Below are 18,917 nucleotides of genomic sequence, written 5' to 3'. Positions count from 1 at the left end.
TATATATTTCAATGTTTCGCTATTGTGGCCCCGCCCTACCCCCGGGGTCATGATTTGAACAATTTAGAATCTACACTATCCCAGGATGCTTCCACATAAGTTTCAGCTTTTTTGGCTCAGTGGTTCTTGAGAAGAAGATTTTTAAAGATTCTTCCTATATATATCAATGTAAAACTTGCATTCCCTATTGTGGCCCGCCCTATCCCCGGGGGTCACGATTTGAACAATTTAGATTCTACACTATCCCAGGATGCTTCCACATAAGTTTCAGCTTTTCTGGCTCAGTGGTTCTTGAGAAGAAGATTTTTAAAGATTTTTCCTATATATTTCAATGTAAAAATTGGATTCCCTATTGTGGCCCCGCCCTACCCCTGGGGGTCATGATTTGAACAATTTAAAATCTACACTACCCCAGGATGCTTCCAAATAAGTTTCGGCTTTTCTGGCTCTGTGGTTCTTGAGAAGAAGATTTTTAAAGATTTTTCCTATATATTTCAATGCAAAACTTGTATTCCCTATTGTGGCCCTGCCCTACCCCCGGGGGTCATGATTTGAACAACTTAGAATCTACACTATCCCAGGATGCTTCCACTTAAGTTTCAGCTTTTCTGGCTCAGTGGTTCTTGAGAAGAAGATTTTTAAAGATTTTTCCTATATATTTCAATGCAAAACTTGTATTCCCTATTGTGGCCCTGCCCTACCCCGGGGGCTCTGATTTGAACAATTTAGAATCTACACTACCCCAGGATGCTTCCACATAAGTTTCGGCTTTTCTGGCTCTGTGGTTCTTGAGAAGAAGATTTTTAAAGATTTTTCCTATATATTTCAATGCAAAACTTGTATTCCCTATTGTGGCCCTGTCCTACCCCCGGGGGTCATGATTTGAACAATTTAAAATCTACACTATCCCAGGATGCTTCCACATAAGTTTCAGCTTTTCTGGCTCAGTGGTTCTTGAGAAGAAGATTTTTAAAGATTTTTCCTATATATTTCAATGTAAAACTTGGATTCCCTATTGTGGCCCCGCCCTATCCCCCGGGGTCATGATTTGAACAATTTACAATCTACACTATCCCAGGATGCTTCCAAATAAGTTTCGGCTTTTCTGGCTCAGTGGTTCTTGAGAAGAAGATTTTTAAAGATTTTTCCTATATATTTCAATGTACAACTTGGATTCCCTCTTGTGGCCCCGCCCTACCCCAGGGGGTCATGATTTTTACAATTTAGAATCTACACTACCCCAGGATGCTTCCACATAAGTTTCAGCTTTTCTGGCTCAGTGGTTCTTGAGAAGAAGATTTTTAAAGATTTTTCCTATATATTTCAATGCAAAACTTGTATTCCCTATTGTGGCCCTGCCCTACCCCCGGGGGTCATGATTTGAACAATTTAGAATCTACACTATCCCAGGATGCTTCCACATAAGTTTCAGCTTTTCTGGCTCAGTGGTTCTTGAGAAGAAGATTTTTAAAGATTTTTCCTATATATTTCAATGTAAAACTTGGATTCCCTATTGTGGCCCCGCCCTATCCCCGGGGGTCATGATTTGAACAATTTAGAATCTACACTATCCCAGGATGCTTCCAAATAAGTTTCGGCTTTTCTGGCTCAGTGGTTCTTGAGAAGAAGATTTTTAAAGATTTTTCCTATATATTTCAATGTAAAACTTGGATTCCCTCTTGTGGCCCCGCCCTACCCCCGGGGGTCATGATTTGAACAATTTAGAATCTACACTACCCCAGGATGCTTCCACATAAGTTTCAGCTTTTCTGGCTCAGTGGTTCTTGAGAAGAAGATTTTTAAAGATTTTTCCTATATATTTCTATGTAAAACATTGATTCCACATTGTGGCCCCGCCCTACCCCCGGGGGTCATGATTTGAACAATTTAGAATCTACACTACCCCAGGATGCTTCCATATAAGTTTCAGCTTTACTGGCCCTGTGGTTCTTGAGAAGAAGATTTTTTAATGACCCCACCCTATTTTTGTCTTCTCTTGATTATCTCCCCTTGTGAGGGGACTTGGCCCTTCATTTTAACAATTTAAATTCCCCTTCACCCAAGGATGCTTTGTACCAAGTTTGGTCAAAATTGGCCCAGTGGTTCTTGAGAAGAAGTCAAAAATGTGAAAAGTTTACAGACGGACGGACAGACAGACAGACAGACGGACAGACGGACGGACGGACGACGGACAAAATGTGATCAGAAAAGCTCACTTGAGCCTTCGGCTCAGGTGAGCTAAAAATGTCATCTTCAAATTCTGAATAATTTCTCTTAAACATGTTAACCTGTATAAGCAGACAACTTTTTTTTCTTGCGCAAGTTCTGATAAAATGCTATGGAAAAGAGTAGTTGTAAAGTTTAAATTTGAATGTGTAACTGTGACTTAATATAAACTTGTAATATAAATGTAGAGGAGGGGGTAACAAGTTTTTAGAACTTGTCTCCAATTCCTTTGTAATTATAAATTAATACAATAAAAATATATTCAAACCAATGCCATGAAAATTCAGGTTTACCATTATAGTACAGTACAGTGGTTCCCGTTTTATCGAATAGTCAAGTTGTCAGCATAGTTTTATCCGAATAGCCGAAAATTAGAATAGCCGATTGCTCCATACCGAGTCCAAAGATAGATGTATAGAGCTACATGTATTGATAATACATCGTTGCTAGCAAATTTCAAGCTTGCACTTTTGTTTTCTTTTGACATGTTTACTTAATGACTTTACTAAAAATAATTTATTTCACTTACTTATGAATTTAATATGAAATTTTTTATCAAATAAATTGACGTATAGAGTATATTCTTTGATAGTTATTGCCATCTTTCTTCAGCACATGTTTACATTCCTTCTTCGATGGTCGCCATTTTGGAAAAGGAAGTAGACTAAATGCTTGACTAATAACCGTAAACTATTTTTCCCTGGATAGATTGTAAATTGAAAATAAACAAAAATATTAAATATATGTAATTGTTTCCTTTTGATTTGTTTCTTTAATACGGTTACGTATTTTATACTGTGTGTGAGTTTACCAGTCTCGTTCTTGTCTGCTGAAGAGAGATTTTGAGAGCCATGTCGAGAAAGTTGGTATGAATTTTGAGACGTATTTTTATAGAACGAGCCATTTGTGATTTTTACCATAAATTTTGCACTGAAAAGTGAATAAATATTAAGCCAATTTACCAAGTTAAATGATTGAATAGGGTTATTTCATTATCCAAGCAAATTGTCATACACAAGCTAATCAGTTCAATAATTAAAATTTCATGCCGAAAAAATTGCAGATAACTGTCATAATTAAGAAGTGCATCATTGAACCCAAGCTGATCACCACAACTGTAATCAAAACATATCTATTTACTATGCCCACTATTGACACAGGTAAGGTGCCTGTGTGCGTCCAGGCGTAACTTATCCCCTCATTGTCGTACTCAAGCCAGTCAAGGTAATTGGTGTCAAACTGTAAACAAAGGCTTCACATACGAAGATGGAGCAGGGCTCGACATTAATTTTTTCCCCTACTTGTCCAATCAGGCAAGTGACCAAGACATTTACTTGTCCGAACTTCAACTTCACTGGTCTGAAATTTGTTCAATAAAGATACAATACTGTCAACTTGAAAACTAATATAAAGTCCATTACATGTGATTCATTCGTGATGTTATTGATAAATACAACAAACACATGAAAACAAACTTTTATCTAGACTTTCTATCCTGACAACAACATAAATGTTCACAAACATCAAACAGAACCTAAACTTCGTAACTCGACGTAACTTCATGCCCTCCTTTGCAGTAGTATCCCAGCTAGCACAAAAACATTTTTAAAATGTTTTTAAAACATTTTCAAAATGTTACGAAAACATTTTCAAAAATGTTTTAATCACGTGATTTTGTATGGTTTTTTAAACGTTTTTAAAACATTTTAGCATAATGTTTCAGCAAATGTTATCAGAACATTTTATTAAAATGTTACGAAAACATTTTCAAAAATGTTTTAATCACGTGATTTTGTATGGTTTTTTAAACGTTTTTAAAACATTTTAGCATAATGTTTCAGCAAATGTTATCAGAACATTTTATTAAAATGTTATGAAAACATTTTCAAAAATGTTTTAATCACGTGATTTTGTATGGTTTTTTAAACGTTTTTAAAACATTTTAGCATAATGTTTCAGCAAATGTTATCAGAACATTTTATTAAAATGTTATGAAAACATTTTTGAAAATGTTTTAGTCACGTGATTTTGTATGGTTTTTAAAACGTTTTTAAAACATTTTACCCTAATGTCGCAATGACATCTCTTTCCTAAAATGTCACTTAACGTTTTCATTAAATGATATCAACATCATTTGTATGATTTTTCAAAGCGCTTTTCATACATTCCAGCTTAATTAATTAATCACATCTGAATGAATTCACTTTTTACAAATTTTAATACAAATCCTTATTTAATATGAAACACATATTTTAGTTCTATTTCCAGTACAAGTTTTGAGTTATTCTGTTTTAATCCAACAGGTATTTTTAAAGGAAAAAATCCATTCTCTGAATTTCAAAACAGCAGAATCACATAAATCCTTCCAACTAGAAAGAATAAACAGACCTAGGTCACTGTTATCATTTACGATCCCCCAAAAAGCATGTATCTACATGTACATGTGTAGGTTCCACAGAGTGGCGGATCTATTATATAAATGGAATCGCACACATTAATAAAGTTCACAAGAAGTCTGTCCTAGGAAAGAATTGAACAAGAAGCTCTTTTCTGTAAAGCAGAATCTGTAAACATAGAGGCAACAGTGTTAAAGTCATCCGTCTACATCAGATCTTTAAATAATGAAAATGTACACGAACATTTTTTTAAATAATAAAATCACATAAAATTTTCCATTTGCATTAATGAAAAGAATTAGAGTTGTTGCATGTTCATAACTAAAACACAATAATATTATTGAAGAGCAATGATATTTACGTACAAAAAAATGCCTTTATCAGCTAGAGGCGGTTCTTTCAAACGTGGCTATTTGAATGAAATTCAAGTCTGTTGATGGAACTGTCATCTAACTGCAATATGATTTCATGTTTCAATAATAAGATATTTTGAATTTTGATCAACATAAGACAAGGAGGCATATTTGTTGTTTTCTAAAGTATTCAAATTCAAATACATAATAGCTTTGTTCTGCTACTCATATGTATACATGTATTCAGAAATAAAATGATGTACTGGTAACAGAAGAGTCACTTTTAAAAATTATCTTTTGAAATCTCTGAAGAAATTATACTCACAAAGCAGGTGTTAATAATCCAGCGCTAATTCTGGCTTATATGATGCAAAAATCTTGTTTGAAAATCAGCAACAAGAAAACGCACACATCCTGTTTACCAGAATTCAAATTTTGGCGTAGATAAGCTGCAAACCACTATACTCTCTAACGCGCTGCCCAGCAGGAGAATTGCATAACAAGGTTATCATGACACTGAAACTGACCAGTGTAGCCACTCCTAATCTGCTGTCTTGGAGTTTAAGAAATATGATGCAAACAGACAAGATCGACGTCAAAAATCAGGCTGTGTTAATTATTGTAAACTGTTTGCTTATTATTTTTTCTTTTTTTTAAATTAAAGTATCTTTACTTTATTCAGTGAACTTTGTATTGATTACATGTCTGTCAACTCAATAAGAATTTTTGAAAAAAGAAAGAAAAATACAGGGATAATATTTTTTCTCGGGAAAAAATTGGGTTAGTCATGAATATTTTTAAAACATTTTGGAAATTACATTAAAAAATTTTGCATCAATGCTAAATAAAATGTTTTAGTCCTTAAAAGGATAAACGTTATAGTCAATGTTCTAAAAACATTTTTACAACATACTTTGAAAATAAACAAATCATTAATATTAACAATGATATAAATGTTTTAAAAACATTTTGAAAATGTTTCTATAGAATGTTGCATAAATTATAAATAAAATGTTTCAGTTGTAGGAGGAGAAAACGTTTTGTCAATGTTTTAAAAACATTTTCACGACCAATACTGAAACATTTAAATATTAAACTCTAAGCAATATTAAGAATGTTTTAAAAACATTTTGACAACGTTCTTTCGAAATGTTTTGAAAACGTAACATTACTATGTTTCATATATGTAGAAGAGGAATGTTTTATTTCAGGTTTTAAAAACATTTTTATAACGTTATAAGAAACTGTTTAATATATGCAAACAAGAATACCTTTGGAATCATTTTTAAAACGTTTCAAAAACATTTTCTAGAAATGTTCCTTAAAGATTTTACTTTAACCTTTTTGAAAACATTTTGAAAAAGTTTCTATAGAATGTTGCATAAATTATAAATAAAATGTTTCAGTTGTAGGAGGAGAAAACGTTTTGTTCAATGTTTTAAAAACATTTTCACGACCAACACTGAAACATTTAAATATTAAACTCTAAGCAATATTGAGAATGTTTTAAAAACATTTTGACAACGTTCTTTCGAAATGTTTTGAAAACGTAACATTACTATGTTTCATATATGTAGAAGAGGAATGTTTTATTTCAGGTTTTAAAAACATTATTATAACGTAATAAGAAACTGTTTGATATATGTAAAGAAGACATACCTTTGGAATCATTTTTAAAACATTTCAAAAACATTTTCTAGAAATGTTCCTTAAAGATTTTACTTTAACCTTTTAAAAACATTTTCAAAAATGTTTTTAAAATGTTACAATGGGAAAGAAAAATGTTTTTAAAACATTTTAAAAATGTTTACTCTGAAATGTTTTGAAAAAACATTTTTATAACTGCAATAAAATGTTTTGAAAATGTTTTGTGCTACCTGGGATGCAATTAGTGAACTTCGATCCTGATCGAGTGTGAACTCAATTATATAGCGATCCATATCGGGATCGAAGTTCGTTTTTTTATGTACTGCTTACGTCTTTACCGATGAACTTTCAATAGTCGTTCTTTTTATTATTTGAAGACTTCTTTATATTAAAATGCACTTGTCCAATCGGACAAGTGCCCAGCAATATTCACTTGTCCGTAATTTTTTTTCGCTGGTACCGGAAAAGCGTTAATGTCGAGCTCTGTGGAGGTGTGAACAAGGTGCTGATTATCAAAAAACACTATGATAGTCCAAATTTTTGTATTGGATAAAACGAAATTCCACTATTTTTTCATCAGAATATCAGGTGAAATTATTTATAAATATATAAGAAATGGTTTTGTGCTCTGATATTATATTGAAATAGCCGAAATATTCGTTAAACCGCTATCCGATAAAATGGAAGCCACTGTACTTGTATGTAATAAATCTGTATCCTAGTATTCACAATAGTCTGATATGTCAATTTTTTTGATAAGGCAGGTCTTATTTCTAAATATATACAAATTGTAATTGAGGTTTAGGTTTAATATACAAGAACAATAAATAAAACTGAACAAAAATTTATTCCCTTGATGTCATAGTGGGATTTTCAGAACATATTGGTAACTATTTTTAGAGCATTTCTTAATTCATAGAAGGAAATTGTACATCAATAAATCATTAATACAAGTCAAAATTGTCGATTCTATGAATTAATGCCTTTATTTGGGAACATAAGGAAAACATTTAAATAATCAGCAAATAGCTCTTCACAGCTTTAAATTTAAATTCCTTTGAAAAACACATTCTACCAGTACACAAAATAAGCATAAAATCTGGGACTATCAATTTTTAACCAAAACATTGGTGACACATTTTACTAAAACTACTGTCCTCACTTAACTTGCAGGGATTAACCTGGATTGTGTGTAGGACTTACCACTAACACATTTTCGCTATAATCTAATATTCGCTTTCTTTGCGGGCATTTTAAGACTGCAAAAAATTGATTCACATAAATTGTCACCAATCGTGAACCATATAGATGACAATGATAATTTTACTGAACTGCTTTGAAAAATGCAAAAAAAGGATTATTAAAGCAAATAAAAAATAACTGTGTTTTGGAATATTTTTGCAAAACAAATGTGATACACAGAAAAAACTTGATATACTGTATTCTAATGAAATTCTAAACAACACTTTTTCCTAGAACACATCACAATCGTAAACGAAAACAAATAAAAATATAAAACAACTAAAACAAGAAAAATGATAACTTCATATCTTAAATAATAAGGTCTGGAAATTAATGATTCTGGCAGTATAAATAAAAGGCAGTAGAAAAACAAAGGCAAGAAATAAGATTTGCAAACAGTACCATTTTCACTATCCAAGCTGATCAAGTGTCCAACTTTCATACCTAGTACTTGCAAGAGTAAGCAAATTAACACTTGGTTATGATAAATAATATCGTACATGTTTTTGAACAAAAATACATATGGTACTATGAAAACTTTGCCTTTTATATAACTTCATGTTTCTCATTCTCAAAAAAGGCCCAGGGACTTAAAAAGTCGCCTGAGTATCCTGCAAAAATATTTTACACATTTAAGATTGTAAATTTCATATACAATACAGGTATGTAGATTTATGTTCAATCCGTGTTGCATTTACTTGCGAGATTAATTAAGTATCTTGTTGCTTGCACATTCTACTCAGCAATTACACTCCCAAATCAAAACTTTCATAAATAAATAAAAATTCCTTTAATTTGTCAAAGATAAAAAGTGAGCTATTTTTACAATGTAATTTATAAAAAATTATAAGGACTTTAACTTTACTCAGGTGACCTTAAAGGCCCATGGACCTCTTCTTCATCACAGCTGGACATGAAACATGAAAAAAAAAGAAAATTTTATATAACTGGCTTATTGGCAGCAGAATTTTTACAGTTATTGAAATGTGCAGAGTCATCATGCTTTCTTTTAACCCCCAATGGTTCTTCATGGTCCAAGGGGTAACCCTTTGTGAACAACAATCCTGGAATAAGACCCCGTGCTCTGTTTGTTTGTTCCGATTTGTATGTAGTCAAAAAGTAGAAATTAACATTCTGTGTCACAACACTGGCCATTCCTGCATCCCCCCAATGACTATCCCAGCCATTCTTCTGTACAAACACAGAGTATCGAACATCTGGCTCTAATTTAATTGAATTAGGGAATTTCAATTTAAAAATAGTTTTTTCTGGTTCAATTTTGACTTGTTTTGTCACATCTGTTAACACTCTATCATGATCACAGTCTTCCAATGCTGCGTAAACATCAAGTGTACCCAGACCAGCCCCATGCCCTCCATACAATAAAAGCCCTGTCAGTATTATTTGGACATCAACATAAAAGTCTATCCTCCCTGTCTTACGGCCCCATTTTACATCAATTCTGTCATAGGAGAACCGTTTGCAGATGTACTGGTCTGTTCCTCGGCGTTTTCTGACACAAAACTTGGTCTGACAAATTTTAACCTCTGCCATTTGTCGTGTCACATCTTGTATTTCTCTCTCAGACAAAATGTCAGACTTGCACACTGTCTCATTAAAGAAATGCATATTCATGATGGGGAACCTAATACAATATAGGCAGCTTCCAAGAGCATTTCTTTTGTTTAGGCCACTATCCTCTAACTGTGAATTCCGACACTGCACTGAAGCCCAGTCCATCACTCGATGGAAAATCTCTTCCTCATTCATCACCAAATCATCCAACAGAAGGACTTTGCGAAGACATTCACTACACAGAGAGAGGAAGTTTTCAGCTTCAAATGCCCCTGGAGTGTCCTTTATAAATTCTACACAATGACTCCTTACTGATTCCTTATTGAAGCAATGAGCACTCTCCAGGACAGAACAGACATTTTCTGCTGTGAGATTCTGCATGAGAAAGTTGACACATTTGTCTTCCAGTCCCACCATGGCATATTTGTTTGCAGCATGCATTACAGCGAGAACATCATCTCCTGATAAGGTAACATCATCTGTATAGATATACCTGAAATCACATTTTGTTAAAAAATATATGGCTTAACAATGCTTGATACAAATTTTGAACGATATGCCTGTGGACCATAAAGGGACCAGGACATGGGCCTGAATGTGGTTTCATTGTTGTTTTGTTTACAATTTTAAATTCCTATTTTCATTCAATTAATATATTAAATTTATTTTAATGAATTGAACTTGCATTAAAATTCAGTGACCACAATATTCTTCATAACATTATTAACACCAAACACCTGTGTTTGTGAACATAAGCAAGAGCTCTGTTATTGTTAATGTTTACATTTTACCAGAGGCCAGTTCAACAGAGCGAGCGCTCGCGAACATTTCTGTTGGAGGGAAAAGGAATTTTGGCGAGCACTCGCAAACATTCGCTCTGTTGAACAGGCCTCAGGTGTGTTCAATTTGTTAACTCTGCACACATCTCTGAACACGAAATGATAACACTGGTGTATTGGTTTTGCTTTCTCCCATTTCTACTCTTATTTTATGGATTATAGTTTTAATATTTTTCACTAATGCAACACAAATTTTCTACTTTTCTTAAATATTAAGGATATATTTTACTTTGTGAAAGTGCAAGGATATGTGTTAATCGAACGTGTCCCAAAAATTGTAGTTTTAATAATTTTCAGATAAAAGAAGTTTCCAAACATGCTTATAATATATTGGACTGAAATGTTCTAGTAACATTTAAGTCATGATATTCTCAGTGATTATACCAAAAATTTTAGAAAATATTAACTTCAAATCTGTGTTTTTTTCATCAAAGCAAATTTTGTTGATCTACTTATTTGTACACATTTGGAATAATGTTTATGCCAATGAAAGCCCCTACCACAGAATAAGCAGGGGGTTAGTGCTTATATTGTAGTATGTGTACATTAAAAGGATTTAAGAAAACTCTCACAACAAGGCTACAAATTTTCAATAAATGTGAAAATGTCCTTTTGAAGATTATATTCAAATCTGCTCCAAGCACTCTTTGTCAAAAGCACAATGCTAGGATCAGATTTGAATAATAAGTCATTTTGACTTCTTTTTGATGAATTTTATGTTGATTTTTATTTGTTAAAATAAAAAAAGAAAATAAGTATGAACTTGAATTATTTATATACTTGAGAAGACTCTTGAACGTATGAGGTTCCATATCTGTGATAAAGATGTCCTCCTTCTCAGCTAAAGGTCCGTATAGCATAGCATAGAATACTGCACTGCGACTTCCCAGTACATACTTGTGTGCCCTGATCATCTCTCTACTCTCCCCCACTCTGAAGGTCACATCACAGTCTATCTGGTTATCAAGCATGTAGTTGTTACACTCGGCAAGAGTCTTTCCTAGCTGCCATTCCCTGTCCATACTGCTTATTAACCTACATAACAAAATATATCGGCAATAAACCAGTGTTTGAAGCTGACCGTAAAATTAGCTAGACATGCAGGGCTGATTGCTAATGAAAGTTATAAGCCCTGCAAAAGTGCTACTGGCCTGAGAAAATAATTACTGGGTACCGTTTTTAAAAATTATTTTCATAACATATGTAAAACCATATAAGTTGTAACGTCCTTTATCTTGCAGCTGGCAAGTTATTCAAAAGACAATTTTTCGGTACAGTCAGTTGATTTGTGACATTTATTATTGTAAATTTTTAATTAGTGCAAAAACAAGCAAATTTGTAGAATAGCAGAAATTATGTCTCTCAGGCGGTTAATGCAGTTGGTCAATAATATACATTTATTGACTGGGTTCAAAGGCAACATGCATTTTGTCGGACCCAAGAACCAAACTGTTTGCTTGAGGTCGTTAGGCTGAAGGCAAACAGTTTGGTTCGAGGGGTCGACAAAATGCATTTTGCCCGAGAACACAGTCAATAAATATTTTGTTATACCTTTTACTTTTTATTTTGACATAACATGATGTAAATTTTGTTTACCCACACTGCAGTTTAAACTTGGTCAATTCCGTTAAGTTCTGTTGAACTCCATCAAATGCAAATAAGATACAGCTGACCCCACCCACACTGTGACGTAAGCGGTCCAACATCTAATCGACAGGTCTTATATCTCACTCTGCGGTCAAACATCGATTTTTTTATGACCGCTCAGTAAAACATTGGAAATGTTAGACTTTTTTAAGACTAAAAAAGTCTAAGTATAGAATTATATAGAAAACAACTTTTACAGGTGTAACAATGAGTCTTACCTACATACAAGACAAAGACAAGTCAAATGCATGTCTAATAAGGTTCACTTTTTTCTTTCTTCATTACACTATTTCAGTCATACTCCTGGAAAATATAGCATCTTCTGCGAGGCCATAGTCGCAAGCCATGTTTTGTGTCCATTCCATTTCCACAAATCCATGGCTGACTATTGCCAACTTTGCTTATTCTTGTAAATGAATCACTTAATATTAATTACATGACACTAGAATCTCTTCACCAATGAAATTATTCTGTATTTTTGCAAAGTAGGACAAAGGTCAAGGTCGAATGGACTGTAACACTAGTATTTTTCATTAATATGTATTATGACAAATGGTGCACATGCTAAATAGCATAGACTTGCCTCTTAAATGTAAAAATAAGCTGTACATCAGCACCATGAACTATTTTGATAAAAAGGGCAAAGGTCTTGTTTAAGTGTCATGAGGTCGGTAACCATGGTATTTTACAAAAGCCATAATGCCAAACTATATATGCAAAATAATCAAATCCATACCTAGCTCTTACAGTTCTAGAGATATAAGGTGTGACAGCCGGACAGACAACAGGTAAAGTGATCCATAAGTGTCGCTCTGCACTGCAGGTGACACAAAAATTACCTTGGACCTCCACCCCCACTAGAACACAGACCTCTTTTAAACAAAAGAGTCTTTGTATTACCATGATTATTTCTTGTGGAATAGAAAGCTGACTTACTTCACAATACTTGTAGATATCAAACAGCCCCTACCAGTTTGTCTAATCGTTTATAATAAATGATTCTGATCAGACATATGTTTGCACATGTTTATATTTCGTTCTCATTGTTGACATTGTTGATACATGACTCATTTTCAGCCTCAGGCCAGTAAGTGCATGTTAACTTAAAACTCAGTTACATATAAAGTTACCTACCAGATGAAGAAATTCGAATTGTCAGTAGTGAAGTCAAAATGCTTTCTTTAAAAATCAATTTTAATATTCTACCATTGAAATAGAATTGGCCGTTGAAATTTATCAGGGTTTTTGTCATCTGCGAAATAGGACCGGACGTAAATAAATAATGCTAAATTTAAAACCTATTACCGATTTCCGAATTGTGAAAATGTAAAAACAGAGAAAAAAACAATACTATCAAATGTCTACGGTCTTTGATATTATGAACCAATATTTTTGTACTTATAGGCACATTCACAAAAAATGCTCATGAGAATTTTTAATCTATTAAAACATTTTACTTACAAGTTACAGCACTACGGAACGTTCTTGAAAGCAATGTTAACATCCGGTTGTGAAATGAAAACACTGAATAACTGAATACACTATCATGGTAGTCTGCAAATTTTTTATGCAAGGATACTGTAGGTTTGGTGATAGCTGTAAATTTGAACATCCACGAGGAGGAAACGCAGGCAAGTTGAAGTTAAAACGACTCACAGAAAACAAAATATTGTCCATAGATCAAAGGGGTTCATCATGATCTCTTTTTGACCACCAAAGGGGGAATCAAAGCATAAAAAATTTGCTACCTTGGCTTAGATGTTCATTTTCCCTATATCTAATAGTTTAAAAAGTTAGAAAGCCAGGGATCGAGGCAATCCCCCTGCAGGGATTTCAGAATAACAAGTTACTGTTAGTTTATTTATTTAGGTTATGCATATTCTGCACAGAGACAGCTCTTTGGAGGTGGAGGCAGTGGATCAAGGTTTGGAGGTGGGGCGGGACCAAATCCATACAAGTGGACAGCTAATGATCAACAAAGAACACAAAACAAACCCGTATCCCAGCAGACTTCTCCTAATGACCTAATGTAAATGTTGCCCATTGTTAACACATTATAATTACTAAGTTACTAATATGTTGATGGTTTGACCATTGGGGTGAGTGCAGTTGTGTATTTATTACTGGATACCTTTTCACATAGATCCACCTCTTCAAATCGCAGAAGACTTTTGGAGGGTCTTAGACTGATGTCACATGACATCGTATTGTAGTTGCATTTTTGAAGTGTAACTGTTTCTAAAAAGGGCAATATCTAACAAAGAGTTTAATCTACTATCTATCTGCAATTTCATTCAAGCAAGGTGAGTTACTTTTATTAATTGTGAACTTTTTTTTTTGAATATTGTGAAAATAAGATAAAGGGCAGTACCATGGTTATGGAAAAACAGTCTATTTGTGTTGCATTGTGGGTATCAAGGTTTTCTGAAGAAAAAAATTGTGCAGTAGTCTGAATTTTCTCTTTGCTTGGGCATTGTTGTAACCCCCTGGGTCAGGGATTCTGGTGTTAAGGTGGGGTTCTAGTATTGATTATATAGTGAAAATGCATTAATTCATAGAAATTCTTCTCTGCTCCTGGGTATTTAGCAGATAAACTAAGTGCATGGTTATAATGATCAAGAGTGCTTCTGCCAAAATTCTGTGAAATTTGTGGCCCCAGAGTCATGGGTTCTGTGCGAAGGAGAGGGTGCTCTATTGATGATATAGTGAAAGAACATTATTTCTCTGAAAATCTTCCTCTATGCTCCTGGGTATTAAGCAAACAAACCAAGTGCATAGTTATGATCAAGAATGCATTTTCCAAAAATTGGGAAATTTGTGGCCCAGGGGTCAGGGGTTCTTCAGGAGGAGCGGGGAGGGGCTCTATTAACTACAAAGTGAAATTGCATAAATTCTTTTGAAAATTTTCTTCTCTGCTCATTTGTATTTAGCAGATAAACAAATTGCATGGTTATGATGAGCAAGAATTCCTTTTCAAAAATTTTTAAATTTATAACCCCTGGGTCATTATTTCTTTGTAAATCTTCTTCTGTGCCCATGGGTATTTAGCAAATATATTAAGTGCATAATTATGATGAGCAAGGGTGCCTCTTCCAAAATTATTAATTTCTTGACCCCTTGGTCAGGGGTCTGGTGTTAAAGTTGGGCTATGTTGAATCTATAGTAAAAATGCACTATTTCTTTGAAAATCTTCTTCTCTGCTCCTGGGCATCTAGGAGGCAAACACAGAATATAAAGTTGTAATAAGCAAGGGTATTTTTACCAGAATTTTGAAATTTTGCACCACTTGGTCAATTTAATAATTTCTATTCAACTGAAAGAAGTTATTCACCTTTGCTATTCACCAATGATAACTAATCACTGAAAATAATGTAATTGAAAGGTCAATTGCATAACAGAATTCAACAAAAAAAATTATATTGTTTAATACTAAAAGTACTTTCATAGTTTTTAATGGTCAAGTAAACTTTTAAAGAATAGATAAATAAAAACGGGACAAAAATACCTTATCTTTATACATTAAATGTATTTCTAAGAGTAAGAGAGACCAGTGTGAGGTGAGAGGGAATGAGATGGGTTTACTAATAGTGCTCAAGAATTATTGTTTTGTTTGTTGTTATTGTTTTACTGAGCACTAAATTAGATCCTATTTTTCTGATCCCTGATCATCCTATTTCTCTTGCTTTTGGGCAACATAGCTTCATTTATCAGCTTATTTTGTTTTATTTTATATTCAATCTATGGATCCTTTACAGAGTTACATCATACTCAGGTGACCGTTAAGGCCCTTGGACCTCTTGTCTTTGTCAAAGGTTTTAATTTCACAGATGATACAATTTTACTTTATACTTTCACTTTTCCAATACTTTTCTTTAATTGTTTGGACTTATTCTATTTGTGTTCATTTGACATAAAAAATTAAGTATAGTATTAATTTGTTTACCTTAGAAACACATTAATATCAGAGGTTAAAGAATTGGAGAAGACAAAAATGTGGCCATTTTCATGCATTGGATTCGAAAAAGATGGTCCCTGTGTGCCAGGTATCAGTATTTATCTCTCAATCTATGTTAAGTAGGAGATGAGAAGTAAATTGTTAGTATTTATTTAACACTGAAGATAAAGATACACAGGCAAACCTGGAACTCAAGGGGACTGGTGAAAAACTTTGATATATCCAAGGGTTTGATTTATTGAGGGTAAAATCAAGTACACAGATAAAAAGTTGTTGGGACATCCAAATGACTTCGACACAGCCATGGCATTCAAGATTTCAATATATCGAAGTACAACTGTACTTATATTTTTTCAGATTTTGAGGACACTTCACCAGAGGAGTTGAGACATCTTGCTTATGAAGCTCAAAAATCAAATAATTTTCAAGGATATGTAAGTAAATATAAATTTCCTCAAAGACACTTATTCAAGAGAATATAATTGTTTTCCATTGATACATACCTTTGAAATATTGCTGGTAATGAAAATAATTCATCTAACATCAAAGTTAAACTTGATAATGAAAACTTTCAATATTTTATAATATTGTATATTGTAGATTTTGATATATTTTAATATTATATATTGTAGATAGACTATGTTCAAAATCTGCAGAATGAGGTCAATAAAAAGCGGCAAATGCTTGCAAACCCTCCAATGCGTATAAAGCAGAAAATGGTATGTTTTTTACATCGTATTTTACAATTTTTTAATAGTAGAATCTTTGCTGAAACAAGTCTGTATACAATCCAATTCATTTTATTTACTTTTTGACATCTATAAGCAGCAAGGAAAATTTTAGCAAGTTGAAATGTGCAAGAATATCTATATTCTGTTGCATTCATCACATAGGTTGTATGTTGATTAAGTCATTACTGTGTATTTTGTAGCTATCACTGATTGATGACTATCGATTACGAAAACACAGGTGAGTTTGAAATCTTTGTATAAGAAAAAGAATATTTTAAGTAGAAAACATGTATTCACACATAATGTGACAGCTATAGAAAAAAATGGAACTTGCCATAAAATAGCCAGAGTACCAGAGAAAATATCTTACTTGATTCACTGAAATGATTACTATCCATTGTGCATAAAATTTTTTAAATCTGAATTTTTTTAAATTGACTTTTTTTTGTGTGTGGAGCATGAATTTGTAGAAAAGCAGAATGAGGAACTTGTGTGTTATGTAAAACTGGTTTGTGTCTTTGAGATAATGTAGAATTGCTCCAGATACTCTGGTAACTGTCAAGGCCCTTTGGTTGCTTATTTTATTACAAATAATGCACTTATATTTATTTTCTTCACTGCAGGTCTGGAAATAGTTCTAGTAAGTTAACATTTTTATTTAAAAATATCTTTCTAAGATATTTTAATTTACAATATGCCAATCTGTTGAGACCATTATGATGGACGTTATGAAGATCTGAAAAAAAATATTTCAAATTTAAATTGCATGAATATTCTCTGATGAAGGTTTTAATGTTTATGAAAGTATGTCATTAATCTTATTTTTAAGTCTTTTTACCTAAATCAGATGATTAATTACATTTTACTTTGTAGCACATAATACAGTGTCATTATTCAGTAATCCAACCCCAAGTGAAAATTCTTTTCAATCTGCATCTTTTGGAAGTGACTCAAGCCGAGGGTCCTTTGGTAAGGTTTTATAAGTAGAAAGATCAACTTTATGCCCTGTTGATTTTACTGGTAAATGTATTTTCTGATTATTTTTTATTATGGGTATTCAAATTTTGATAGGGGCCACAGGCTTTGGAGCCTCTGGAACCTTTGGAGCATCTGGAACACAAGGATTTGGGTCTTCAGGGTCAGCAGGAGGTTTTGGTGCAAGCTCTGAGTCAAATGGGGTCTTTGGATCAGCTGGTGCTTTTGGAGCAAAAACATCTGGAGACTTTGGTTCAAGTACAGGCTTTGGAGCAAATCCTGCCTCATCTGGGAGCTTTGGTGTTGGTGGATTTGGCACATCTTCCTTTGGAGCACAACCATCTGCTTTTCCAAGTCCTATTTCATTTGGAAATTCCAGTGTGACACCCACACCATTTGGAAATAACTCCACGAAAACTCCAAGTATATTTGATAACAGTGCAACAAATTCCTCGGCCAGTGCATCATCCAGTGGATTCCAGAGCCAAGGAACAAATGTATTTGGAGGAACCTCTAATCAGACAATAGGACATAATACAGGTGCTAGTGCTTCTTTCCACAGTCCACAACAAGTGTCCATGGAGTCTAGTATCTACACTCCTATGGATAAATTGACTGCTGAGGAGTTAGCAGAATTTCAGGCTACACATTTTACTCTTGGAAAGATTCCAACAAAACCACCCCCAAAAGAACTGTGTTTTTAATTTCTTTATTTACTGCTTGCAAAATTTTGCATGTATAGAAAATTTCATTTCAAAAAATTTTCTTCTTAAAGAACAGCTAATGTCATTCCAAGTAAAAGCACAATAAGTAGATACTTTAAAATGTGCATTATGATTTTGTATGGCTTATCATGCTTAGCTTTATTTCAGTGAATTCAAAATGCTCTGTAATAAAAAAAAAGAATGATCATGCAAAACTGAAAACCATTTACTGGATAGTCTGACAGTTGATTTTCTTGATTTCTAGACAATGATTAAAATAAAGCTATGTGTTATCTATATCAGTGTCCTATTTCATATGGAGCTATTGCCAGGTTGATGCAATGCAAGTTTAACACTGCCTAATGAAAGTCCAAAATATTAATGAAATTGTACTAAAATGGCAAATCTGTGTTAGTTGTTCCTGACAACTGATGCAAGTACATATATCAAGCATCAGGATATATGAAATATCTAAATTTTTGTACTCCAGTTAGTGCTATTAGATACATAGTTTTGTAGTGACCGAGTATAGAGGATGATACCTGGTTTGTAAATTTTATACCTGGTGAGGCAAAGCCAAGCAGGTTATAAAATTTACTGACCAGGTATTATCCCCAGCCTGGTCAC

The 18,917-nt window shown here is 33.3% G+C and overlaps 2 protein-coding genes and 1 long non-coding RNA gene across 3 annotated transcripts; 1 reads left to right on the top strand and 2 right to left on the bottom strand.

The window, feature by feature from the left end:
• Positions 1 to 4,685: 4,685 nt before the first annotated feature.
• Positions 4,686 to 5,595, bottom strand: LOC133190121 (uncharacterized). The gene is made up of 3 exons (XR_009721567.1): positions 5,301 to 5,595; positions 4,988 to 5,075; positions 4,686 to 4,790 (listed from the first exon to the last, which is right to left on the bottom strand). It is a non-coding gene; the product is annotated as an uncharacterized LOC133190121 (long non-coding RNA).
• A 2,418-nt stretch (positions 5,596 to 8,013) lies between these two features.
• LOC133190120 (BTB/POZ domain-containing protein 6-like) lies at positions 8,014 to 13,140 on the bottom strand. Its single transcript, XM_061325595.1, has 3 exons — positions 13,060 to 13,140; positions 11,059 to 11,313; positions 8,014 to 9,932 (listed from the first exon to the last, which is right to left on the bottom strand). Exons 2-3 carry the CDS (start codon positions 11,298 to 11,300, stop codon positions 8,804 to 8,806), a joined length of 1,371 nt encoding a protein of 456 aa, XP_061181579.1. The 5' UTR covers positions 11,301 to 11,313; positions 13,060 to 13,140; the 3' UTR covers positions 8,014 to 8,803.
• Positions 13,141 to 13,447: 307 nt separating this feature from the next.
• LOC133190119 (nucleoporin NUP42-like) lies at positions 13,448 to 18,587 on the top strand. The gene is made up of 9 exons (XM_061325594.1): positions 13,448 to 13,556; positions 13,795 to 13,954; positions 15,874 to 15,968; positions 16,238 to 16,314; positions 16,513 to 16,599; positions 16,812 to 16,849; positions 17,235 to 17,251; positions 17,485 to 17,580; positions 17,683 to 18,587. Exons 1-9 carry the CDS (start codon positions 13,472 to 13,474, stop codon positions 18,288 to 18,290), a joined length of 1,263 nt encoding a protein of 420 aa, XP_061181578.1. The 5' UTR covers positions 13,448 to 13,471; the 3' UTR covers positions 18,291 to 18,587.
• Positions 18,588 to 18,917: the final 330 nt, after the last annotated feature.

This window comes from Saccostrea echinata, unplaced genomic scaffold (genome assembly GCF_033153115.1).
Source record: "Saccostrea echinata isolate AGI-Se365-2 ecotype Australia unplaced genomic scaffold, CSIRO_AGI_Sech_v1 ptg000020l, whole genome shotgun sequence".
Taxonomy (NCBI): domain Eukaryota; kingdom Metazoa; phylum Mollusca; class Bivalvia; order Ostreida; family Ostreidae; genus Saccostrea; species Saccostrea echinata.
Note: the sequence above shows the minus strand (reverse complement) of the source record. Positions and strands in the feature narration are given on the sequence as shown.